The sequence below is a fragment of the Primulina eburnea genome, chromosome 16, assembly GCF_022965805.1.
Source record: "Primulina eburnea isolate SZY01 chromosome 16, ASM2296580v1, whole genome shotgun sequence".
Taxonomy (NCBI): Eukaryota; Viridiplantae; Streptophyta; class Magnoliopsida; order Lamiales; family Gesneriaceae; genus Primulina; species Primulina eburnea.
The window spans coordinates 8,093,086-8,120,495 of record NC_133116.1 but is presented as its reverse complement, the minus strand read 5'-3'; the positions used below and the strand labels follow the sequence as shown (position 1 = coordinate 8,120,495).

The 27,410-nt window shown below is 31.8% G+C and overlaps 3 protein-coding genes across 4 annotated transcripts; 2 read left to right on the top strand and 1 right to left on the bottom strand.

The window, feature by feature from the left end:
• Window positions 1-590: 590 nt before the first annotated feature.
• Window positions 591-1,091, top strand: LOC140816608 (small polypeptide DEVIL 4-like). The gene has a single exon (XM_073175989.1). The coding sequence runs from the start codon at window positions 680-682 to the stop codon at window positions 806-808; it is 129 nt and encodes a 42-aa protein (XP_073032090.1). The 5' UTR covers window positions 591-679; the 3' UTR covers window positions 809-1,091.
• Window positions 1,092-15,487: 14,396 nt separating this feature from the next.
• Window positions 15,488-17,619, top strand: LOC140816801 (leucoanthocyanidin reductase-like). The gene is made up of 5 exons (XM_073176258.1): window positions 15,488-15,774; window positions 15,904-16,044; window positions 16,118-16,355; window positions 16,556-16,759; window positions 17,195-17,619. The coding sequence occupies exons 1-5, from the start codon at window positions 15,565-15,567 to the stop codon at window positions 17,446-17,448; spliced, it is 1,047 nt and encodes a 348-aa protein (XP_073032359.1). The 5' UTR covers window positions 15,488-15,564; the 3' UTR covers window positions 17,449-17,619.
• A 141-nt stretch (window positions 17,620-17,760) lies between these two features.
• On the bottom strand, window positions 17,761-23,646 carry LOC140816757 (uncharacterized). Of its 2 annotated transcripts, XM_073176184.1 has the most exons (15): window positions 23,314-23,646; window positions 22,230-22,320; window positions 21,987-22,071; window positions 21,746-21,815; window positions 21,546-21,615; window positions 20,825-20,894; window positions 20,157-20,202; window positions 19,980-20,071; window positions 19,822-19,940; window positions 19,540-19,742; window positions 19,383-19,457; window positions 18,860-18,920; window positions 18,639-18,719; window positions 18,288-18,367; window positions 17,761-18,073 (listed from the first exon to the last, which is right to left on the bottom strand). In XM_073176184.1, the coding sequence occupies exons 1-15, from the start codon at window positions 23,430-23,432 to the stop codon at window positions 17,995-17,997; spliced, it is 1,341 nt and encodes a 446-aa protein (XP_073032285.1). In that variant the 5' UTR covers window positions 23,433-23,646; the 3' UTR covers window positions 17,761-17,994. The 2 variants fall into 2 exon arrangements, with proteins under 2 accessions (XP_073032285.1, XP_073032284.1); XM_073176183.1 differs by having other exon boundaries at window positions 19,822-20,071; window positions 23,314-23,644.
• Window positions 23,647-27,410: the final 3,764 nt, after the last annotated feature.

Here is a 27,410-nt window from a genome sequence, read left to right as displayed (position 1 = left end):
TATATATATATATATATATATTGTTTTGTTGTGCTTCTCACCAACCGTATCAATATTTATGTCTATCAATGATGTGACACTCATCTATTCGATATGATGAAATATATATAATAAACTAGTGACACATTATTATATATATATTGGATGAATATAAGTTCGCAATATATATAACTTGAAATTGACTGTAAGACCACGTAATTTACTAACACACCCGCTAGCTAGCTACATGATATATCCCTTTTAAACTGAATACTATAACTACTTTCCGGGGCGAAAAAGAAGAAGAAGAAGAATTGATAGAAACAAGAACAGCGACCCTAATATTCTTGTGTTTTACTACAATAATTAGTTTCTCATGGATAAGCTCTAAAAATAAGTAGAAGAGAAAGAAACAAGTCGGGTGCAAGTTGTGTATGAATTTAATGGTGGGAATGGAATCCCAAGTGGAGAGGGGACCCGTGGGAGGAATTGTCTGGTGAGCTAGGGAGCACTCGCACGCTCTTTCATGTCCCTTCCTTTGCCCCACCATTCCCAATCAACAAATTAGCCCCCCCTCCAATTTACTCTATAAAAACATCGCCCTTACACTCATTGTGACCCACTTCAACCACAACCCTTTCGAGAAACAAAAAAATATTATACCATTACTCCCTTTCCTAAGGTTCATTTCGAGGTGACAATGAAGATGAGTGGTGGCGAAAAGAGAAGGATTTCGAGTAGAGGGCTCGGAAGAGTCCTTAGAGAGCAAAGGGCCAGGCTTTACATCATCAGAAGGTGCGTGGTCATGCTTCTTTGTTACCACGATTGAGACTCAACCCTTTCTCTATCCATCCAACGATCATCGCAACGACGAGGAATTCGGGTAGAACGGCTCGAGGGTTGGTTAACTCCACCAAGAGAACAAATGGTTGGTCTTGGACCTCAACTCCATTTGGAAGATGTGTCGAGAATTAAAGAGATCTTACTATAGGATTGTATATATAGCAGAAATATTAGTCGAAATCTCGACAATTTTGTACTAATTGACCTCGTGGGACGTTCTTGTACAAGGGATTTACCAATTTTGAATTGAAATTTCCATTTTGATTCAATTTCTTGAATATGTATGCCTTTTTTCTTCAACAATCATCTAGGAATGGCGATTTGAGGTTAATAAAATTCAGTGGAAATCGACCTTAGTTAGAAAGATGTTGAACAAAATTTCTTTCGCTATGGTTGATTGATATAAACTGTTCCTCTTAATTTGTTGTTATTTCGCACTTACTTTTTGTGGAAAATTAGGTTGATATCCAATCTTGTGTCAGGGATCCATTTCAGAACTTTGCTCGTACTTCTGAATTTATCCTAAATTCTCAAATAATTCCATCGGTCTAATAATATCTTTATGTTCTGCCAATTTATTTATGTCTTAAGTTTGAAATGCTTCAAAATACATATTCAAACGCACGATGATATCAATTTTGTAGTTCACGTTCTTTTCTTTTTATATTTGACAAAAACTTGTGTGAGACGATCTCACGGGTCGTATTTATGAGACGAATCTCTTATTTGGGTCATCCATGAAAAAATATTACTTTTTATGCTAAGAGTATTACTTTTTATTGTGAATATGGATATATCACAGATTAGGATCCGTGAGACGGTCTCACATGAGACACACTCTTTATATTTTGGTGGAATATTTTTAAAATATCATCCCATTTTTGAACTCGAACTCGAACGATCGAGTATGGGTGTTTGTATTCTTTGATTAAATGAATACAAAAACTATTGTGAGATCGATTTTGTTAGATAATTCTTTTATTTGAGAAAAATATTTCTTTTTATTGTAAATATGTACATCGTTGACCCTTCTAACGAATAAAAATACGCGAGCCCGTCTCACAATGAGCATTGCCAAACATACAAAAGTTGTTTTTTTTAAAAAAAAAAAAAAAATTCCTCCAATGATTAATCATATAACAAGAGATCCGAAAGGCAAGATTATGCAATGATGTCCTAAAATCATTAAATGAAGGACTAATAATTATATGGTTCAAAATCAAATCCCTTTATAAATTTAGTCAAACTCTTTAGCTAACCTTTTGGAACTGTTTAAAGGGGTAAAGTAGACCCTATCCTTGCGGGCAGTGCCCGCAGGGTAGATCTAACGGTTCGGAAAAATTTGAGCCAAATTTTTTTTTTTTTTTTAATACATGGTGGTGGGCCCGGATCACTCATGTGGAGTGATCCATCCCCTCCCGTGCAAGCACTGCCTGCACGGGCAGGGTGAAATAATCCGTTTAAAGGCACGCCCAACAAATTATAGTTAAATCAAATCTTTTGCAAATATTGTATTAGTCACGCCAATTGTCGTTTCTCGGCCGCTTAAACCATAATGACGTGTCATTTATTATAAATATTTCTGTTCGGTATCATTTATTTTAAATTATTATGAGACAAAGTTTACGAAAGGTAATCTTAATTGAAAAATATAATCATATTTAATTTGCATGTCTTAAAATGCTTAACACAAAAAAAATAAAATCTACGTGTTTTGTGGGGCCCGCTAACTTCCGTGTTTCAACGCATGCTTTGAGTCAAGCTTAGAAATAGACAGCGGAGTGAATGTGATAGATTTTTTATTTTTCATTTTCTTTTTTTTTTAAATGAACTAATTCATTGAAAAAAATAAAAATATAACAGTACAGATACACTGGACATCCCAGGAGATAGTGTAGCAACATACAATACATAACCGTCTACTCAATGTTCTTAAGAAATTATATCTATCATATTCGGTACACATATGTAGATGTGAATCTGGATTTTCTTAATAGAATCTAATTTTACATTCTCTTGATTAGACGTGTTTGTCTTTATTTTATATATTATAAATTGATAATAATGGTTTTTATTGATTATTTTCCTATCAATATTATTAATAATTCTTCAACGAGTTACAATTAAAAAATTCGAAATTTATACTTATATCTACAAAAAATACACAAACATTAAAAATATTATTTAAGTACTGATTTTTACTTTTTTAATATTAATTTATTTTTTATTTTATTCTCTATCTTCCTTTTTTTTAAATATGAATTAGTAAAAAATATTATATTTATTTTATTATTAAAATTCATTATTATTTTAAGAAAAAATTATGTTTTACATATTTTGAAAAAAAAAATGATTCGATGTGAAATGAGATTAAAATAATTGGTTTTAATTTTCAGTATATATTTATATACTGAATAAAATTTAAAATAATCTATTTGTTTAGTGAAAATTTTGAAGTCATTCCTAGCTAGTAATTTATTCCTGTAGGATATATTACAGGAAAAACTGTATTATAAGTCCGTAACATTTGTTCTATTGTGATTTTAGTTTGTTTTATAGAAAAAAATAAATTATTCTTAGTCTTCTGTGTTTAATATTTTTGCAATTTTAGTCTGATTCTGACCGGAAAATACCCAATTCGCCCAAATTTGATGATAGTGTAAAAAAATTATAGTAACTTGTAGTTAGCGAAAAATAAAATATAAATAATTTTGAATTACATTTTTTATATTATTAGAAAATTTATATTATAGATTATGGATATTATTTTACTTTAATTGAAATAAATGAATTTTGTACATAATATTATTTTAGTAATTTATTTTCCTCTGAGCGTCGCTTGATTTGTATCGCTAAGCCTCTGGTGAAGACTTCCTAAAGTTTCTGTAGATTTTAGACAAATTAAAGTTATTCATGAGAAAAGATAATATTATTTAATTTAATTGAAATTTGTGTAATATATATCTTGATTTCCTTATATTATATCTTATAAGCTATATATATATATTGTAATTACGTTCTGTTAACTTGTTCTGACAGTTCTATGTATAATTCTAATAAAATCATTATTAATATCATCTCCTTTTTTTTCGTTTTTTAAAAGATAGGGGAAGTATATTATTATCTTATATATATATTAACCAAAATATAATATCTAAATATTTATCAAATAATTTATGATATGACTCGACAGATATATACAAAGAAAATTTATTGTTCAAGGAAAAGCCTAACATACAATTTAGTTTTATTTAAAAAAATGTCTCAAATAAAACAAAATAAACCCGTGAACATTTCCTAAACAAAAATAATAAACGTTTGAGTAGGTTTCATGTGAGACCGTCTCACAGATTGTGATCCATGAGACGAGTCAACTCTACTCATATTCACAATAAAAAGTAATACTCTTAGCATAAAAAGTAATACTTTTTCATGGATTATCCAAATAAAGATCCGTCTCACAAAATACAACACGTAAAACCGTCTCACACAAGTTTTTGCCTATACGTTCTCCTTAAAATAACACCAATTTTAGAGCACCTCTCTTGGACCACACTAATATTGCCGACACTGTTACTAAATAAATGAAAACTTTTGCCCTACACAAGTTGAGCTTGAGTTAATTTTTTTTCAACAGTAAGATAGAACGCTTTCTTGCTCTCCAATACCTATGAATGTAGAGTATGTCTCTTGTTAGACGGTCTCACGAATCTTTTTCTGTGAGATAGGTCAATCCTACCGATATTCATGATAAAAAGTAATACTTTTAGCATAAAAAGTAAGATTTTTTCATGGATGACTCAAATAAGATATCTGTATCACAAAATACGATCCGTGAGACCTTTTTGCAAAAGTTTTTGCCATGAATGTATGTATGAGATAAGATTACATAAACTTTTAATATTATAATAGATCTCTTGTAAGATAGATCAGCTCTATTTATATTTACAATAATAAGTTATACTTTTGGTATAAAAAAATATTTTTATAAATGATCCCGATAAGATATGCATTTCATAGAATTGACCCGTGAGACCGTCTCAGAAAGTTTTGTGTTAATGTTGATATATTTATGTAATGACAACATTAAACATATAAAAACAAATATTTTCAATATAAACTTTGAAATTAAATATAAGGATTGGTCAAATTGACGACCCCTACTAAGATATCGGATGGGCCAAGTGAGCCACCAACCCAAATATCGTGGTGTCGGCCATTAGGCGCATGTATAGCATTTTATTCAAAGAAAAACGAGAAGGATTGCAACGACTCAAACACAAGGAATCTTATCCTGCCCCCGTGTACCAGCTACTCTCTATTCTATGTGCTTCACCAGGAATTCAGAATCATAGAATAAAACGTTGTCCCGATTTAATTTTGTGTGATGAATCTTTAATTTCATTCGATCAATAAAAAATATTATTTTTTATGACAAAAAGATTATTTTTAATTATAGATATGAACTAGATCAACCATTTTTGTGAATATATGTTTACAAGACCGTTTTATAAGAGACTTAATCAATGTAGAAATAATATTCTTAGATGGACCAAATATAATTTTTTATAATGAGATAACAAAATTTTTTAAAGATGAAATTATATCACTTCAAAAAATTTCGCCATATAAGTATTAGAGTTAAAGTTGCAATGTGTGTGTGTGTGTGTCTATATATATATATATATATATATATATATATATATAAGTATTAGAGTTAAAGTTGCAGTATTGATTGAGAGTGACGGGCAAGAAATTAAAAAAGAAAAATATATAATCACGTGTTGGATTGGTTATATTGGTCAAAGATTGGGTATATTGGTCAAAGAGGACTGTTGTATGTATTACATGATATCGACTCCATATTGTTTTACTCTAGTTTTAACTGAAAAACATAAAATAAAAAAAAATATAGGACTCATCGCTTCTCATTTTATCAAAGTTATAACTTTTAAATCGTATCATAGTTTAAGTAGAATATTTTTATTAATCTACTCAACAAAAACAATTATTGCATCCAAGAGTCTCTCTCCTAATAATTATACTTCTTATAATAAATGATAATCGAAACCGTGATTTTATCTCTGATACCAGTTATAAGATCGACAACTTAGCGCTTTACCAAAAGTTATAGTTGATGATAACTCAGATATTTTAAACTGTACATCATCAATTCAAACAACGTTTCCATTGCTCTAAGCAGGCGTGACAATCATTACATCAACCATATATCATAATAATTGAGTATAATTAAATCAATAATTTAATTTAAATATTCCATCATAAACAATATAATCATTACTTGTGTTAATTTTTATTTTTTAATATAAAAAAATTGATTGCATTTTGTACATGGTTTCTAATAATGAGTCAGTATCACAATTCAAGTTGAATACACTGCTCGATTGGTCCCCCATAAATAAATAGGTAGGTTTTATTGCGAGAACCCTATTCAATTTATAATTCATACATATAAAAAAATAAAATAACTAGAAGTTAAAATGCACCGGCCATAAAATAATGAGTAGATCTTTTGTGAGACAGTCTCACGAATCTTTATCTGTGAGATGAGTTAATCCTACCGATATTCACAATAAAAAGTAACACTCTTAATATAAAAAGTAATATTTTTCCATTGATGACCCAAATAAAAGATCTGTCTCACAAAATACGACCCGTGAGATATATCGTCTCACACAAGTTTTCGTCTAAAATAATTATGCATGTGATTATGCACTAGCTTCTCATTAAATTCCATATAGTTTAGTACAATTAAGTGGACATGTAAAAATAAATTAAATATTTGGTGGTTAAACAAACTTATAAATTTTAAATTCTAATCACTTTAGTAACAGTTTATTTCACTCGCCAAAAGTCATGAAATAAAATAAAATAAATAAAATCCGTAGTATATGGCGAAAGTAAGCAAACCGTTTCCCATATTTGTTTTTATAAAAATTAAATAAATAAAGAAATTTTCCATTTATATTAATTAATTTCAGGTTCACGCATTTTCCCAATAATAAATTCCAACTTGTACAACACTAGCATTATTATATATATAGATTTATGAACTTCCAAATTCCTAACTTGAAAATTCAAAAATTAAAAGAATTAAGAGGGAAGAGTTTAGGTGCATGCATGTAATAAAAGCAAGACGGACCCTCATCTCCAATAATTAAAGATTTTACAAATGAGAGAGTGAGACATTACGGTAAGGAGTAGTTAAATTTGGAATCACTGCCAACAACTCTAGCTCATGAACAGAAAATCGAAATTCGAAAACCTTGTTGTTTCACATAAAAAATATGTCTGGTAAGGAGATTGTTATATTTTTGGGGTAGCCCAGAACAGAAGAAGTTGTTGAACAACGTTACAAAGATTTGGAAATTCCAGTCGTTGACTCAATTATTCCATTCCTCCATATAGTTGTAGCTTCAATCATGCTCTCCAGTTCTTGACGAATAGTCTCCTTCTGAACTTGACTTAATTTCTTGTTGGAATTCGAGGATAATTCTTCCAAAGTGCTACTCGATCAAGTTCACTCACAAATCAAAAATCTCTCCAAAATGGTCAAAAATGTCTAAATCAAGCAGTTTGTTCATATTGTTGCTTTTGACAACTGTCGGTGAGATTTTCTATGTGATCTTGGCGATCTAGAGAAGAATTTCAAGCTATTCCCTGCTAATCAAGTCGTATCTCAAATTGAATCTTTGGGGTTTAACTTTAGCAGGTCAAATTACCTGATCCCAACATCAAGTAGAGGCTCGACTCAATGATATTCAGACCACCCTTGGCAGCCAGTTAGAAGAAATTCTTGATCATATACAATGTGATTATGTCCAAAATGGGGAAGTGGTAGATTATAAGAAGTTTGAAGAGCAAAACCGGCGAGCCGAAAGAGCAAAGTTTGAAAAATCCAAGCATAATGATGAAAGTAGAAGAGTAGAAGAAAAAGATAGAAGAAAAAAATGTGGTGAAAACAGCGGTTCAAGTCAAAGAAGATAATTGTTTTGTGTAGGTGTATTAAAAAATGTTTTTAAATTTTATGCACATGTAAAATGAAATTCATCTTGGGCAAATCCTTTTAAATTTTGTTCTATATAACTTCTTGTATAGACGTGCAGCTTGATTTTGTCATCACCAAATAGATTAATTGTTAAGATATTTCAAGTACCATTATATTTTGGTGATTGACAAATAACAACATTGAGTTGTTTCATGTCCAGCTATCTTTAAATGTATTTTAGGTTTCAGACTGCTGGATCAGATCAAGATGTTCAGACAAGGCTTAAGAAGATCAATTCATTCTGACTAAGAAGTCAAAAAGCTGAAATATCTGAACTTAAGCTGCAAAGTTATCATTTGTCATAACCGACTGACAGTCCAAAGTATTCAAATCGTTGAAGATAAAGTTGTACTCCTACCAGTCAGAAAATATTGAAATCTAAAAGGTTACTAAAATTAAGCCGTTCAATCATATTTTCTTCATTTGGAAAGATTTCACATTATCCTAATAACTCTTGAATAACAGAAAGCTACCTGACTAAGATATGGTGTGTCGCCTTTATGGAAAACAAAGGACTTGAAGTCGTAAAGGACAAGGAGCATCAATGAACATTTAATGAGATGAAACTGACATGTTAATTCTGTCGAGAAAAAGTACATATGATCGTTAAAAAGAGAATGAGGTCCAACTGAAGTGAAATGCATGCAAATGGCTCCTTGAGTAAGGGAGAATGTGACTCAAGTGATATGCAACACACAAAGAAAATATTAGAGTTACTTGGCTGCCGATTCATGGTCATATGCACGTTCATTGAATGAGGGGAGCCAATGATCTAGCGGCGAGTTATGCCAACACATGGCTTGAATCAATTGTTTGTCGGTGGGATTCACAAAACCACCCAACTCCCCACAGGAACCGATACTAGCAAAGAAACAAAAAGCAGTGGCATCTAAATATCTCAGAGAGCCAACATGGAAATAACATAGAGTAACATGACAGTGATCAATATTGTTGCAAAACCAGTCGTCATTCTCTCAAATTTCTCTAGGAGAGTCAAAGTGCCTCAAGGTTAATCATACAAAGCAGAAAGAAGTAAAAAGTCTACTCCAATCAAGACAACAAGAAATTTCAGGGAGCCGAATAGCATCACATAGTACTCGAGAAAAATTGAGAGATATTACCAATAGCCGTAGAAAAAGCAAAAACAACCGAAGGGAAATCTTGTTTGGTCGTGGTAGTCGTAAAACCATGGATCGAGAAGGGAGTAGTGTTCGTTCTTGCAGGGAAGGAAAAACTAAAACCCAATTTGACTCCAGTGGACAATCCAGAAGCAACAGCTAAAGGAGACGAAGAGCAAATTCCGATAGAAGCAGTGGCGAACCGGGGAGCCATGGAGGTTGGGGCGTCGGTCTAGCCAAGAATGAAAACAACAAACTTTTAATGTATTTTTCATTGGGACAAATTCACAAACACCATTAAAGCGCAATGATGAGCAAATTGACTTCTTGGTTGGAACAACTAACGTAAGATGTATACATTATCTGGTAGGGATTGATGGTACTGGTCATGGTCGACGGGGAGTTAAGCTTGATGGGATAGATGGAGTAACAATTGAGGAATTGAAGAAGTGTTGAATTTTACTTGTGAAGTGTACTGGAGATCAGAGATTATTCATAGGTTTTTCCTACCAAAGTCAAGGTCCAATTATAAAAGTTTAGTCTATTCGAGGGAGCCGATATGATGATAAGAGGTTTTCCATATTTACGAGAACAAAGAGGTTTTTTCTTAGAGCAGAGATGATCTAATGGTATGGATGGAAGCACTGTAGACTTTGAAGGACATGTTTCCAAGAATTTCCAACAATTAAAAAAAATGAATGAGTTAATGGCTCCTATGGAAGATGGCTCCATCCTGACAAATAAGTTGAGGCAAAGATTGTTGGATGAAGACTGAGTGCAAATGCCATTCAAGAGAGAGAGCAGATGTAATGCCCGGTTACTCGTACAAATGATAATAATGCGTTTATGTCGTTTATTATGTAGTTATTTAGCTCATTAGATTTCACGTGATGATTGAGGTATCAATATTGAGATTGAATATGATTTTTATGTTGTCCATGGTGTATTGAGAATGAATCTGTGTTAAAATAGTGATAGTAAGATGTGTAGATAAAGTAGTGTAATGAAAGTTGGTATATGACTGCAGGAAATGAGATGAAATTGTGGTAGTTGTTACGGGTTTTAGCATAATGATGTGAATATTGATCCAAATTGAGTGAGGCCATAACCATTAGAAAGCTAAGATTAATGCTACAACTTTCACGTTTTGGGTTTTGTTCAAATCATTAGGGAAGACGAGCCAAAAGTGGCCCGAAGTGTGTCGTGTGTATCGTTGTTCTTGCACTGACAAATGTTGGGAGAATGAGCATAACTTTTTACTTAGACCTTAAAATGACATGAGGCTAATTGGAGATGCAAGAAAACACATAGGGCTACAACTTTCATGTTGACCACTTTTGCTAATTCGCAAGTTAAAAATGAGTTTTTCGGCAGAATGTGGCGCGCATATTAGCTAGAACTCGGCATATGCGCCGGGTGGGCAGAACAGGCCGCACATATGCGCCTAGAAAGTCGCACATATGCACCCAGCAGTGTATAAAAAGATAAGATCTACTTTTCTAAGAAATTTTACCATTCTTACCTTCTTCCTCAGCAAAAACACGAAGCAAACCTAGAAAACTTCCTCCCAAAAGCTCTCCTCTTCATTCTTTTCATCATTTTGAAGTTAGAATTAAGTTCTCTATTACAAGAACTTCCTAAGGGTGTAAGTTTTCTTCTCTTTTGCTTGTTATACATGTAGAGGACAAAAAAAGAGTGATTTTCACCTAGTATATACATAGTGATTGGTTTAGTGATGTATTTGACAGTATATGAACGAGAAGCATCCTCTCAAACTAGTATTCATACACTTGGACGGTAAGTTGGCATGTTCTTGAAGTAATACATAAGTAATAGTATGATTTCAAATACTTTCCATTGATTATTGTTATATGTACATTGTTAGTATCTTATTGATGAAAACATAGCACCATATTACATTGTTATGTATTAAATATGAAATAAACTGATGAATATTGAAGATGAGTGCTATGTTATGAACATTAACATGAACATGACATGAAATGGATTGATTTTTACATGATATAGAGCTTGTTGACATCATGGGTGGTTTTAAGTCCACCAAAGCTATTGGCCAATATATATTCATGGGGCGTGGGTTGCCAAAGGTTGCTCCCTGATGTCCAACACAATAGTAGCTATATAATAAAGCAAGCACGGTAGTACAGGCCAACTAATGAGGCTCAAGTACAAAATAAACATGAATATATGCTATGATATGACATGGTTTAAAGATTCATTTTTGTTACGACTTGATATGTATGTTCCTTCGACGCATATTGATATGTACAAGTGCCAACTTATTGTGTTTTATAAACTCACGTAGCTCATGTATTACATGATCAGGTAATGAAGAGACGTAGGATGCTGGTTCGCCAATGAATTCTTGTGACGTGCCTTACCTCGACAAGAACCGGGACATCTTATTATATAGCTTCTGCATATGTATTGTAGTAAATTTTATGTCAGTGTTTGAAACAAGTTCCTTGTTATGTATGATGATACAAAGTATGTTTGTATATGAGAATATGTTTATAAGTGTGTATAAATAGTATTGCTTGAGTTTTTGGTGCATACAAAATATAGGGCATCATGCCAAAATTTTTATAAACCGTCCATAGTGATGCCTCTTATTTGATTTGCTTCATGCTATAGTTATATCATTCAAACTTTATTTTAATTATGGTAATTATGCTAAGTATTGAGTAAGGGTATGACAGCAGATCATGAAGAACAAGTATGCAGCTCTGAAGAGTCAATTGATAATGCTGAAGCAGAAGCATTGGCTCCTCATGGAGACACTGCGACATTTAGAAAGAGAAAGGTAGATTTGGTGAACACAGTATTTGGGTAAAAGATTCGTCAAGGACATCTAGGTAGTGTGTTCCAGTGTGGTGATATCAAGATTTGACTTGGAATTTTGGAAGAAGAAGAAAACGGGATACTAAACTTTGAATCTAAATGTTTCTGCTAAAGCTCTTGCACATATTTTTGAAAGCGTGATGGGGCTTTTAGTTTTATGTGCTTGACAAAAAAATGGATTAAAGATTTATCAACAAACATTTTGGCCCAATGGGCCAATGCTGGGAAGCAATTGCTTGGCCTAAAATATTTAATTATAAAAACCCAATTTACTTATGAAGGCTCAATTAAATTGTGAAAGCCCATCAAATGTGACAGATAGATTCTCATCGATTAAAATTTATTCAGATAAATCAAGAAGATCGTGGAAAGAGGAGAAGATTGTGGAAGTAAAGAGGAGAAGATCGTGGATTATGGGAGAGTGGAGAGAACTGCTCATCATTTAGAAGAAAATGATCGGCCAAAGCAACAGGGAAGACACACAACACACATCGCAAAAACTCCGGCAATTCTATGCAGAATTCTCATAGATTTAGTCAAACTTTTTCATGCTTTTTAAGTCATATTTTAGCATCATCGTACACATTCTAGCATTATTTTGTTATGTTTTTCATGTTTTTGTAATTTCCTACTGATTTTTGATACACAATCATGTTGGGAGTTTATTTCATCGGGTTCTATTGTCCATTTTTTTTTTGTTTTGGTATTGTATTTGTTTAGAAGACTATAACGAACGATCAAATTTAATGTCCATAATCGTTGTGTTTTTAGAAAATAGATTTTTATAATTTTTACACAAATTGGTGCATCTTTGCACCTGTCACGCCCGCAAATCGAAATATTGTGTAAACAATAATAAATCTAACATATAATAATGTAAAATATTTGAACTTAGACGTAAAAAAGATTAAATAAAAAAAGTATACATGTTATTCAAAGAAGAAATTTTATTATACTATATTTGACTCCAAAGACTTTTTAACTTATTTATTATTTAATCAATGTTTATCCATTTTTAGTTTCCTCGGGATATTGATGTAAATTTTTAAAATCATTCTATAATCTATACCTATAATTGGATCAACAACTGGGCCAAGTATGTAATATTCACGAAAAATGTTTTCTTCAATAGAACATAGACACACTAAGTACATGGATATTAGGATCAAACGCTCATCATTAGGTTAACAATTATAGCCGTTAGCAAAAACACAACTTTATTTCTTTATACTCGTGACAGCGTAGAGTGCACCTACTTTGGTGCTACTGTGTCAGTCTGTTAGGCTTATGAGTTCGGAGATGTACATATCTATGTCCCGATGTTGTATCATATTTGTTAGATATCAACCTTATTTTCTCTATATCATCGGTCATGTCCCCAGTAAAGACAGAATTACATTTTAAGATCCACACTTTTTTACGACCCATTTAGTCAATCAGATCAAGCGACGTAACATTAACAACTTCACGCATGAGAATTTACTGGGATGTCAGATATCTCAATGCTACTCTCATTGATACACGCTTAACTCAAAAATAGATTAAATTGGACCAAATGTAAATTATATTTTAAACTAACGATAAGACACTAAGCCCATAGACTAGACATTTTAAAACATAATATATACACACACATACACACTAATCCCAAGAACTAATTTTTTCGGAACCATATCTATATATAATTTAAGCACGGGTGCTAGACTGGGTTGAAACTCGGTCCAGACCCTATAATAGGGCCGCCCCTGTCCACGAGCATCCCCAAATCCTGGGGAATTTGCCAATGATGATAATTAATAGAACAATTCTATTATTAATTCCATCATGAAGTGCAAGAAAAATAAACTGATTCTTACCAGAGGTGAAACCAGAATTTTGTATGCATACGAGGTATATACTAATGATATATGCACACACTGTGTATGTATTGAGTAAATTTAAGTTTTTGGAAAATTAATTTTTAAAACTTATATAGTGATTTTTCAAATAAAATCGTGGAAGATGTTTTTCGACGTCTCTCTATAGTTATTGTTTTTTTTTTTTTTCATTTTTCTTGTTAATATTTACATTTAGTTTAATTAAAGTATAAGAACTTTATATTTAAATTTAGTTTGATGTCAGACTGACTCGAGTTTAATAAATAATAATAACATGTAAATCATAAATTATTTATGTCAAAAAAATTGGTAAAAGAAAACATATACATAATACATCTAATATATCATAATGAAAAAAAATTCATCCAAATGAGAAAAAATGATTTAAGAAATATATACTTGACAAATGAACAATTTTAGTAATTAGTGATGCCATGTTTCATTTGTCAAACTTATCTATCATAGATTTAACGTCTTACTTAATAAAATATTCTCACTGAAACGTCCGTAGACGAAAACAAATCGGGAAGGAAATCATTATACTCTGTCATGACATAACTAATACGTAGCAAAAATCTGTGTGAGACGGTCTCACGGATCATATTTGTGAGATAGATCTATTATTTGGGTCATCCATGAAAAAATATTACTTTTTATGCTAAGAGTATTACTTTTTATTGTGAATATAGATAGGATTGACTCGTCTCACAGATTAAGATCCGTGAGACGGTTTCACATGAGACTCACTCTTAATACGTTGGCATGAGAGGTGCATCATATACCTAAACATGTTTTGGTGTGGTCAAACATGTCAGTAAATAGTTTGATCTCACATCGATTGTATTAAATTTTTTTAAATTATATACGCAGACGTTGGTCTATGTATTAAGATTTAACTTTGACGAGTTAGAGTACGAAAACCCGAACTTGCAATAAATTGATTTTCCAGTTTTATTATTTGCATATAATCATGCCACACAAATCGTATTAAACTGAAATACATCTACATGGGCTCATTTAACCTAGTATTATACTATTTTAATGCAGAGAAATACTAAGAATTAATGGGAACAAATATTATAAAAACACATCAATTTGCCATTATCGATCTTACCAGTGGATCACCAACCGAACAAACCACCAGTGATCAAATAATCCATCTAACAGTCAATCTCATTTTTCAATAAAATGTAAATAAAAAAATTAACCAGATAATTGACAGCCAATAATTAGTTCATTGTCGGCAATATACAATTTTTAACACACAAACACACGCACATATAATTAAGAAAAAGTCATTCTTAGTAATCATATTTTTCATTTCATACTTTTTAAAATACTCAGATTTATCACTGTATTTTTTTTCTTGAATTGTTCAATTTTTGGCATATCAATAGTTTTTTTTTAAAAAAAAATTCTAAAATACTTCCCTCTTAATATTAGCATGAAACTTTAAATTCTTATTATATTAAATATTACATGTCATTCTTGATATTTTTTATTTTCATAATTATAATATACTTTAAATTTTATTTTGAAAAATGCTAAATATTATAAGAATGTTAATTTATATGTAGAGATTAATTAGGGTTTTCAATAATTTTAAATAATTTTAGAGAAGAATAATATTGAATCTTGAGGAAGGGTAGATAAAATTAAACATGTAGAAGCATTTATTGAGATTTTAAATCCCAACTTATACCAACCAAAGTTCATCAATCAGAAGCATCTATAAATAATTTTATTTCTTTTGGCGAATTACACGATCCACGGAACATCCTAGGACTAAAATTACGAAACTCGAAAAGAATTGAAAATGACCTTGCCACCTTCAAGTAATGGTGGAGCTGATCACTCTAGTCGAGTTCTTATCGTCGGAGCCGCCGGTTTCATCGGCCAGTTTATCGCAGACGCTAGCCTGAACTCCGGCCACTCGACTTTTATTCTAGTACGTTCGATACCGAGTTGTCCGGCAAAGGCCAAGGCTCTGAAAGGTTTTGAGGATCAAGGAGCCACCATCATTCATGTATGTGTCTTCTATTTGATTCGATTTATGAATATTATGTTTGAGCAATTTCATTTTTTTCTTGGATGATTATTAATGAATTAACTATGCATATTATTTGTTTTTGTTTTATTTAAAATTAAAACGTAGGGTGCAATAAACAACCAAGAATTGATGGAGAAAATACTAAAAGAACACAAGATAGATATAGTAATATCAGCAGTGGGTGGTGCTAACATTCTCGATCAATTGATCCTCATCCGAGCCATTCAAGCCGTTGGGACCATTATGGTTAGTAAAGTATTTTTTTGAACATATGTGATACTGAACATGGAAATGATCAATGAAATCATTGGAGTTGCAGAGGTTCTTGCCATCCGAGTTCGGGCACGACGTGGCTCGTGCTGACCCGGTGGAGCCGGGGCTGAGCATGTATATCGAAAAACGAAAAGTCCGACGAGTCGTTGAAGATGCAGGCATACCCTACACCTATATTTGTTGCAATTCAATAGCTTCATGGCCTTACTATGATAACACACACCCCTCTGAGGTCTCACCACCTTTAGATCATTTCCAAATCTATGGAGATGGTTGCGTGAAAGGTAATTTAATGTGTAGGCCATGATTAATTCATTTGCTAACAAAAACAAGGGATGAAATACAAATATTGATAATCATTAAACACGAATTTAAATGCGATTTATCACATTTTGTTTTGCTAATTTTACCAAGTTTTTGTAAAATACTTCAAAAACTTTAATGATGTTTTATTTTTGGGTTTTTATTGCATTGATCTGTGCAGCTTATTTTGTTGCCGGACCAGACATTGGGAAGTTCACGATCAAAGCTGCGGGTGACATTCGTACATTGAAGAAAACCCTTCATTTTCGACCACCCTGCAACTATCTCAATATTAACGAGCTTGCTTCTCTGTGGGAGAAGAAAATTGGTAGAAATCTTCCCAGAATCACCGTATCCGAAGACCATTTACTTGATGCTGCAAAAGGTTCTACATTTATGATTCATAAGAGAAACACATAATTTCAAGAAATTTTCAAATTAAAATTCTGCTGTTAAAACGTTAATACACATTCGGGTTTTCGAAAAATGTTGACATGTATCATATACACACTTTATTAGAGTATCGGAAATTTAAATCTTTTAAGGTTTCGCTATTTGATTTGAGTTCCTCAAACTTGTATTTTAGGAAATCTGTCTATGATTTCTGTTTAAGGTATCTCGACCTCTAGTACACTATTATTTTCCGGAAATGAAATATATATCGCGAAATTTTCTGGAGAAGAATGTCACCATTAAATTAGTGTCTTGTTCTTGGAACTGGTCATATATGGCATATGAACTTTAACTAAAGAATGCTTTCGATTGTCAGGTAAATACTCTCCAATTTAAATAATACCCCAGAATTTTATTTTGGCTGCAGAGAAAATAATTCCACAAAGTGTGGTGGCATCTTTCACCCACGATATTTTCTTCAAGGGTTGCCAAATAAATTATGCAATAGACGGGCCAGACGAAGTTGAAGTCACGAATCTTTATCCAGAGGAGATATTTACAACAGTGGATGAGTGTTTTAATGGCTTCATCACTCAGATGAACTCCAAGAAAATCGAATCCAAGGATGAAGAAATGGGAAATCCCAGTCCGGTCTTACCAATATCAGCCACGTGTTCTTGAATGAATGATTTCTTGCGGCTCCTGTCTGTTTTTAACGTCGTTCTTTTTTATCTATATTTTTTGGGAATGATTTCACAAAAGAATAGTTTATTTGTTACCAATTAATTTATGGATTTGGTTGAGATAGAGAGAGTATATTATAGTAAATGAAAGGGATTGTGATATCGTTTCTTTTTTTTTTTTTTTTTTTCTGCTCACTAAAAAGGATAAGAATAACCACACGATATCTGCATATGCTAATGTTCACAAATAACGTGACACAAAAAAGTTTTTGACGAAGGAAAGAAAGGACAACCTTTATCACTTCCCAAGTGAAGATAAATATGTTTTGTGTGTAATAATTCTATACAATATGGTGAGACTAAGTCAGCCAACAGTACTATGAAAAATATACACAACATAATATAAACCAAGCTGTTTATATTGGGATGGTGAAATGACTTGATAAAACTGCAATCACCCCTTAAATCAATGCTTCATGTTGCTCGAGTGACTCAACTACAGTATTTCTCTTTACCTGGAAATTCGTCGGTAAAACCAGCAGAGCTACACATCATATACAGGTAGACGCTCTTCAATGCATACACGACATATGGGGCATTTCTTGCATCTTTCGCAACATACACTGTTTATAATTCAGGAACGAAGAATTAACATTTTTAAACATCGAGGCATAAGATAAATTACGAGTCAGAGAGAGATTGGATGGGGAAGCTCGGATTATTTAAGACCAACAACTTAAATGCAACATATTTAGGACATTAATATTCATTTCTCAGACACAGAGAACAGACAAGATGAGCAAAATGAAATAATGATAAGAGGGATATAGGTAATACCTGCAAAGAACATGATGTCTACAAGGGAGAAGAACCATATTTATTTGTTCATCGAAGCAAACTCGACACAGGATTTTGTCCTGACACAATAAACAAGCAAGATTAATATATATTCACATTTTGAGGCACCTATGGCAAGAACTTGAGGGTGTGCTGGGCGCCTAGTTGACCACAATATAACATCTCAATGTGTTCCGAATGTGTCATCATTTATATTTTTTTATCTTGATTACCTATTTATTTGTTCTCCCCAATCACCATTAGAGACAGCGTTCAAAGTCCAATAACATAAGCTTCACAACTACATAACAGGAAAGTAGCGAGTATGAAATAAAATTTAATGAGCATTACATTTTGAAGACTTTCGAACTCATTCTGGGTAATGTTTGTGATTTCCGTTTGCTCAGCAAGGGCGGATTGGAGTTTCCATATCTAGGGAAAAAATATAATACAATGCCAGCCACACTTATTCAAGTATGTAGTATTCGTAGCATCAGCAGAATATAAAAAAAAAGTTGGTGGAAGTAAAGAAAACTAAAATTCCATCAATTTAAAGACACCACGATAATCACCTCCTTTGCAAGATCCGTCTTGGGCATTTTCTTCACATCATCTGGCGAAAATGTATTATACCTGCTAGGAATAAACAATGTTCATGATTCAAATTCATGCAATGATAGCATATTCTTTTTTCAAAAATATGATAACAATATTGGAAAATTGTTTTTTGGTCATTTATGTTTGTCTATTTGCGATTTTAGTCTTCTATATCGTCAAATTTCAGTTTTAGTCCGTTATCATTGTTTTTTGGCAATTTTAATTTTTTTCTGACGTGATGCTGATGTGACGCCACTGCAATACTGATGTGACGCTGAAGTGTGTATTGTCACATCAATAATCCCAATGAAAAGTACTAAAATTGTTAAAAATAGGAAGATATATGACTAAAATTGAAATTTATAAGATAAATAACCAAAATTGAAAAAAATCAAACATACAAAACCAAAAAAACAAATTTCCCTAACTATATCTTCTATATAACAATTTATCTCCAACAATCACTGAGTGGTCCAAAATAAAGTTCAGAAAATTCACCCGGATTCCCCGGTACAATATAGCCGAGCTTGCTCTTCTCGACTTCCTTCATCAATTGACCACCAGCCCAATAACCTGATATTGGAAATAATTAGCAAGAGTAAATTACATAAATAACAAGGTAGTTTCGCACCTTCCGTCAACTTAATGTCAGTACCTCGACCCACGACGCAGGAAGCCCATATACTCATAAACGCTTGGTGGTAGTCTAAAGGACCTTCTTGAACTGCCGTTATGTACTAATAATATGACTTTCTCATAAAACCTAAATATGGCAAACAACAATCCGGCTCCTTGAAGCAAAAGAAGGGGAGAAAACAATAATGGAATTGGAATGTATTTAGCACCAGGTGGAGTTCCCTGGAATCGACAACATAATAACTCTTTATCAACATTCGAAAGCATTTATAAAATCTGAAACTTAACTAATTTGGCTTACCTCCAAGTACATGAACAATAAGACCTGAAAACCAATAAGTGGAATTTTCATCGCGTGCCCACCAATGTCATGTAAACTGCACGTTCTGCTTTCTTGATTATCATCCTCTGAAGCTACCATGGCACCGTTAGTCCAGTTAAAATATCTAACATTTGTTGAAGATGAAGTGGCTGCTGTAAGATGAGAACGCCTGTGGATTGCGGGATTGTACCACTTGGTGCAAATAAGAAAGGCAAAGCACTCTGCAACACTAAAATAATATTTTTTTCCGCTTCAGCATGCACCACACAAGACAATATGTACAGTAAATGCAGGAAAAAGAGAATTGTATATACCCGTAATTGATAAATAGATCCCACCAACCAAGGCCAGTGACATCACCTGCATAAATCCCAGAAAAATAGAGAAATATTCAATGAAGATATGACATTAAACCCAAGATGAACAGCATAAACTGTATAAATTAATTAGTTAATGAAAAATTATATGAAGAATTAATTAGAAATTTCAGTTACAAAGAAAAAATATTGACAAGCAAGTGCATCTGCATCAAGAGAGAAAAACAATTGATTTGAAGCATAACATCAACAAGATGTAAGGAATCTGTTTCTAGCAGAGTTGTTGAACACTCGTTTTTTGTCTCAAACTCTAAATAGCTTAGGGTGAGAAAGCCTTAAGCAGTATATGAGGTAAGAAAATTAACTATCATGATCATGGTGTCCACATGATAATTAATGTGTTGAATTTGAAAACTCTGTATGATTTTATTACCTTTGAGTTGATACTGAAAGGGTAAAAAGTATCCATCTTCCTAGTCGTGTAACACCAGTTTTTTGTTCTCTTTCTCCCTTTCCTTCTTTTAACTCATATACTATAATTTTTGTTAATCATTTCTTGTGTTCTCATCTCATACCTTAGTATATATGTGTTTAAGATTGTCAAATGGATGGAACCCAGGAGTAAAACATTATAAGATATCTTAATAGCACACAAGTTGAATTACCACATAGCTTCAGAAGTGTAAATGCTGTCGCAGCAATGAAGAAGACCATTGATATCACAACCCAAAAGTGCTGAAAAAGAAATATGAAAACTTTAGGTAAAGAATGAGTGGGAAAAAAAAAATGATGCACAAGAATATACCAACCAACATAAATCAGAAATTTTTTTGAACAAATGATATTAATTATGGTGGCCATCAGTATTCAAAAGTTTAGAAAAAGGTAAATAGCCACTTCTTCGTTGAACAACTATACAGTATGCAAAAGAAAACATCCATTTTTGGGTAAAGTCCATGATAATATCATCTGGAAAGGGGAGAATTATGACATGAAATGTTTTCTTTACAGATGAATCATGAATGCCATTTTTAAGTTCACTATTTTTTTCCCGATTTTCCAGTTTACAGTTTCTTGAATACGGACGGTTTCATAATTAAAAATTGATATAATTCATTGACCACTTACCGTTCTAAATATTGCATGTGACTGGTGTGACAATTTTTTGAAAATAAATTAGAACCAGAGCTTCGTGTGACCCAAGAAAATGAATCCGTATCTTAGACTATGTGATGATTTAGTGTATCACTAGTCCAAGAATCGAGATTTCTAACTTCATCATGGTGTCCATTGAAATAGTGCAGTAATAACCACGTTAGAAAAATGGAACCAATCAATGCAAATTCAGTTTTTGGATTATTTAGTTAAGGCTTTATACAATCTTACAGGTAGAGTTTCCCATATTGCCTCATCATTGATATTTTCGTCATCTCCAGGCATAAGGGATCGACACATCCTTAACAACAAAACAATAACAAATAACAGTCACTCTTGTCTAAACTCATTTACACAATCCTGAACAAAAATATTAAATCCTCGGGATAAGAATACAGAAATAACTTCTTTACGAGGAAGGGAAGTATTACCTGATGTTATCAACCAAAATCGCAGTTTCCAGGGCTAGCAGAGGCAGAAATACAATCTTCAAATTCACAGCTGCCATTCACCACATTCCATAAATTATATACAGTTATAGTTACATGTTTATATGCTAAAAGATAATAAAAGTGACGTTTAAGAAAAATAACGAGGAACGATGGACCAACATTATATTGATTGTACAAACTTTTAAGCAATTACCAAGGAATAGAGAGCGAGAGAAATTACCATATCTTCTCTCGAGATATACACACAGAAGTAGTTCGAAAGCAACGAGCAATGGTGTGGCCATGACAGAATGAAATGGTGCCCACTGGCCATAGAAGAGGGCAAGTCATTTTTAAGTTGTAGCCAAAGAACGCATTTAATTTTTGTTTGAGTGGTGGTGATGGTGGAGTCTGTGTGCGTGCGTGCATTTACTTGTCACGTGAACTAGCAATATATTAATTGATGTATTGTAAGGTATCATACTCGGCGATCATGAGGCATAGATGGAGCTGGTAAGGAGAATCTCCCCCTTGCTACAACCGCATGAAATAACCAGAGAGGAGAAAATATCAACCTACAGAGATAAAAGGAAATGGAATCGACTCAGTATCGGAAAAGGCTGGAAGATAAACACACATAAAAGCTCAGTAGGCATGATCACTACCAGATAAAAAAAAGCAGGAAATGCAGGATTATTATAATCAAATCCCAACCAGTTTCTTTGGCTATATAACGACTAGAAATGTATTGGTTTGAACTTTAAACCCAATAATGGACAAACTATGCGACAGCAACAAAATATGAATTAAGCTAGCATGATCATGTAACACGTTTGTGCTGACAAACAAGTTCAACATTCCTAAATGAAAACAGATTCTGTAAATGAGTACTTATAGAGCTTGGAAATCCATTCCTCCTGCAAAAGTCAAATCCGAACTGCACTAGAACTTCTACAACAAGTCTGAATTCCTTTATACACGAGTCTAAATCTATAAATTTATAAATATAATGGAGAACAACAAAATAGGATTACATTTCATTCAAATCAAAGCAATTGTCTACACCATCGAGCTTCATGTCAAATATCATTTTGGGCTAGTAGTTAGGAAGACCTGATACATATTATTATGACCACGCCAAACAAATTAAACATAAAAATTTCTATTATTTCAGTTAAAAGAGATTGGAATAGGAACTTGAAAATAAAAATGCAGCAAAGCTGGAAAGCATACTCAATAAGACAAATGAAAGGGGAGAAGAAAAAAGAATCTACAATGAATCACCACATACAATCAATCATATGAAATTCACACAAATCCAAACAAACAAAATTCCACTTTTTGTATCTCAATTATGTCAACATCAACATCCCCTGTGCAAATTATACAAAGTTACCATCTTTTCTTGATAATCAAGCATAAAATCAAATAAAATTGCTTGAAAATCTAACAGAGGAAATAAAAAAACACACACAAAACGAATTTCCTGACAATCAAGCACATGAATTAAAAAAAAAAAACCCCAAAAAACCTTGAATGAAAAAAAGATCGAGAAAACGAGTACAGACCACCAAGTATAATTAAAAGCGCCATGAAGCTTGAGAGAAAGAAAAAGAGTGAACGAGAACAGAAACCCATGCGCCACGACTACTTGTAAAGACTTCAAAATTCTATTCCAATTCATCATCCCCTCCCAGATCACTTGAATGCACAATAATACACACAATTCTTCTGCATCTAAATCCGCAAATAATCAGTAATTGGTGGGAAAAAAGTTGCGAATGAAATTGTAGCGATTGATAGGAAATTCAACGGAGGTTTAATGCTAGCCCGGGTGATGTTCTATATGTTTTGGACTTTGGAGGCTTCGCTTTCAATGAAACGACGCTTTGTTCTTTGGTGAGTCGGCCTCCGTATGAAAGGTCGAAATTATCCTCCTACTGGGGAGCAAAAGGGTTATAAAGATGGGGATATTAATGGGATTTGGCAGACACTGTGTGAAATTTCTTTATAATTAATTTTATTTATATTTAAATAAGAATTATATATAAATTAGAAAAAAAGAAGAAAACAAAAACTTGTATGAGACGGTCTCATGGGTGTAATTTGTGAGACGGATCTCTTATTTGGGTCATCCATGAAAAAATATTATTTTTTATGCTAAGAGTATTACTTTTTATTATGAATATGGGTAGAGTTAATCAGTCTCACAGATTAGTATCCGTGAGACGGTCTCACATGAGACACATTCAAACATGAAAATTAATTATTCTGTTCAGGATTGATTTTTTAATAAGAGTAGGTCTCATGTGAGACCGTCTCACGGATCTCAATCTGTGAGACGGGTCAACACTGTCCATATTCACAATAAATAGTAATACTCTTAGCATAAAAAGTTATATTTTTTTATGGATTATCCAAATAAAGATCCGTCTCACAAAATATGACTCGTGAGACCGTCTCACACAAGTTTTTGCCTTTTAATAAATAGTATGTGCCTCTTTTGGCAACTTTTCTTTAAATATTTAAGAAGTGCCCTATTTTAACAAGACAAAAACTTGTGTGAGACGGTCTCACGGATCGTATTTGTGAGACGGATATTTTATTTGGGTCACCCATAAAAAAATATTACTTTTCATGCTAATAGTATTACTTTTTATTGTAAATATGAGTATGATTGACCCGTCTCACGGATTATGATCCGTGAGACGGTCTCACATGAGACTCATTCTTTTAACAATTAACTTGCATGTTATTAGAACATATCGGTCCTTGAGAAAACAAAACGAAAATAATTATAAAAAAAAATAGTCTCGCCCTGTAGACATGACATTAAGCTTAAGGGAATCTATACGCAGTGTTTTCAAAACTGAATCGAGCTAATTAATTTAACCGAGAATCGATCAAATGTCAGAAAAGTACAAAAAACCGTTTCACCCGTCAAATCAGTCAGAACCGATCAAAACTTGTCAAAAGCCGGTTGCATCGGTCAAAATCAGTCAGAACTGGTCAAGAACCGGTTCTACCAATTCACACATTTTAAATTTTTTTTAAAAAATTATTTTTTATCTTTAAAATTTTATTTTTTTGTTATATATATATATATATATATATGATGATTTTGATTTGAACTTTATTAAAAATATTATTTTAATAATATTATATCTTATTATGATTTATTTATTTTTTAAAAATATTTATGTAATTATATTTGATTATATATTGTTAAGATTTTATATTTGGATAAATATATACTTTTTATTATGTATATATATACATTTAAGATATTTACAATTTAAAATATATTATTTATTATATTATATTATATTATTATCTATATATATATAAAAACAGAGTTGTTGCTATTTTTAGTAATTTCCCGTCAAAATATATTTTCTAAAAAAGGAAAAAAACGAAATATGTGCCTAGATTTATGTTCAATAAATGTATTGAGAATATTTAATTTAATATTAAAATTATATATTAATGTATGTGTGTAGAATGCTTGAAACTTGAATCTAATCTAAAAATTAGAAATCAAATTAAATTACATTTCAAATTTCAAATTCAAAAAATTAATTTCATTATGGAAATTATAAAATAAATTTAAATTAATATTCAAAATTTAAATATAAACTACTAAAAAGAAAAAAAAACCGAAATATGTGACTAAATATATTTTAATAAATGTGCATATTTAATTCAATATTAAAACCGTAGATTAATGTATGTGTGTTTGAGTGTTTCTGGCTTGAAACTTGAATTTAATCTGGAAATTAGAAACCAAATTAAATTACAATTCAAATTTCAAATCCAAAAAATTTATTTTATTATGGGAATTATAAATCAAATTCAAATTAATATTCAAAATTTAAATATGAACTATGACACTTGAAACAGATTTCAAATATTTTACTTCGAAAAAAAACATTTTAGAAATTAAAATTAATATCTTTTAATATGTAAATACTTTTATAAACTTGTATTAAATATCTCTCGGAATTAGAAACCAATTTAAATTACATTTCCAATTTCAATTCCAAAAATTTAATTCTATTCTTGAAATTATAAACTAAATTCTGTATTAAATTTTTTTGAAATTTGACACAAATTTCAAAACTTTTCCTTCAATTAAATAATTTTATAAATTAACGAATCAAATTAACATCATCATCACAATACTAACATAAAATAGCGCATGTTTTAAAATTAAGATTGAGGCCACCTTAACACCAAATACGATATTTTTTTGAAAAATTATTCCACAATCAACCCATGTTCCAAAACATATTAAATACTTTTTTCACACGAAGGCAAGAAAAAATAAAATGACGAATAAGTAGTTTACATTTTTGAATAAGTAATTTTTTTGAAAAATTATTCCACAATTGTTTGTCCTAATGTAATTACAACTTCAAGATAAACGAAGTTTATTATCAAAATATTAATATGCAGATATAACAAAAATATAGAATAAGGATTAAACTAAGTTTTTTTCATCCAAATATGTTTTAAAAATTAAAATAAGTAATTAATGTTAAAATAACATGAAAAAATATGTGTATACGATAATTTAAACAACATTAAAATTTTGTATCATGTTTATCATTTTATTTTGTTGCAATAACTGTTTTGAACATAGTACATAAATTTATATGTGTATACGATAACTGACAAACACGTTATGTCATTCATTGTCTAATACAAGCATGATATTAATTTTCATCGAAATACAAAAATGATTTTTTTATTCAGTGTTTCATTGTTATGATCTATATGTATATGAAAACAATAAACATTTCAGTTTGATAAAAAATCATGTAGAAAAAATGAAATAGATTATCATATTTTTTAATTCTAATCATCAATTAAATAAATTAATTGTCCGTGCATCGCACGGGTGAAAAACTAGTTTTATATAATATAAAAGTTTTCTGATACGGGCGTTAATTTAATCGTCAGATTGGTTGAACCATTTTTTAAGCTATACTGATTTGATCACTGGTTTGACTCAGAAAACATTGGTTCACATAAAAATGCTGGGAATATTCAAATTCATGTATCTTCATTAAATTTTGTAGAATGAAAATATAATGGAGATATTCGAAACATATTTTTAAGAAATCAAAAGTTCATATTTGACCGTATATGAGAACATTATCTTTTTTTGACGGTAAGACTTGCAATTTTATTATAAAGAATCGTCAATTACAAGTTGAACCAACCAAGCAGGAAAGTCTCCATTCATCCAAACAAAGGATGAGGGAGAAGAAAAAACAAAGCGAGCCAAATAATGGGCAACACTATTAGCATTCCGTCGCACATGAATGAATTCTGAAATAATAGGTGCCTGAGTTTGATCTTTGATTTCTGCTACACAAGAACCAATGTAGCTAAGATTCTCCTGGTTGGTGGTGACTGCTTGCACTGCCAACAAGGAATCTGAGGCCACTTGAACATCTCGAAGATCATTGTCATACAAAAGCTTTATTCCTTCCCTGATTGCTAACAGCTCCCCATGCACCATTGATAATGGTTGATTGATTTGTTTACCAAAAGCAAGCAACAAACGCCCCTGTGAATCACGAACCACACCTCCTACACTGTACTGATTCTTTTCTTTATTCACTGCTGCATCCACATTCATCTTGAGATTGTATGTCCT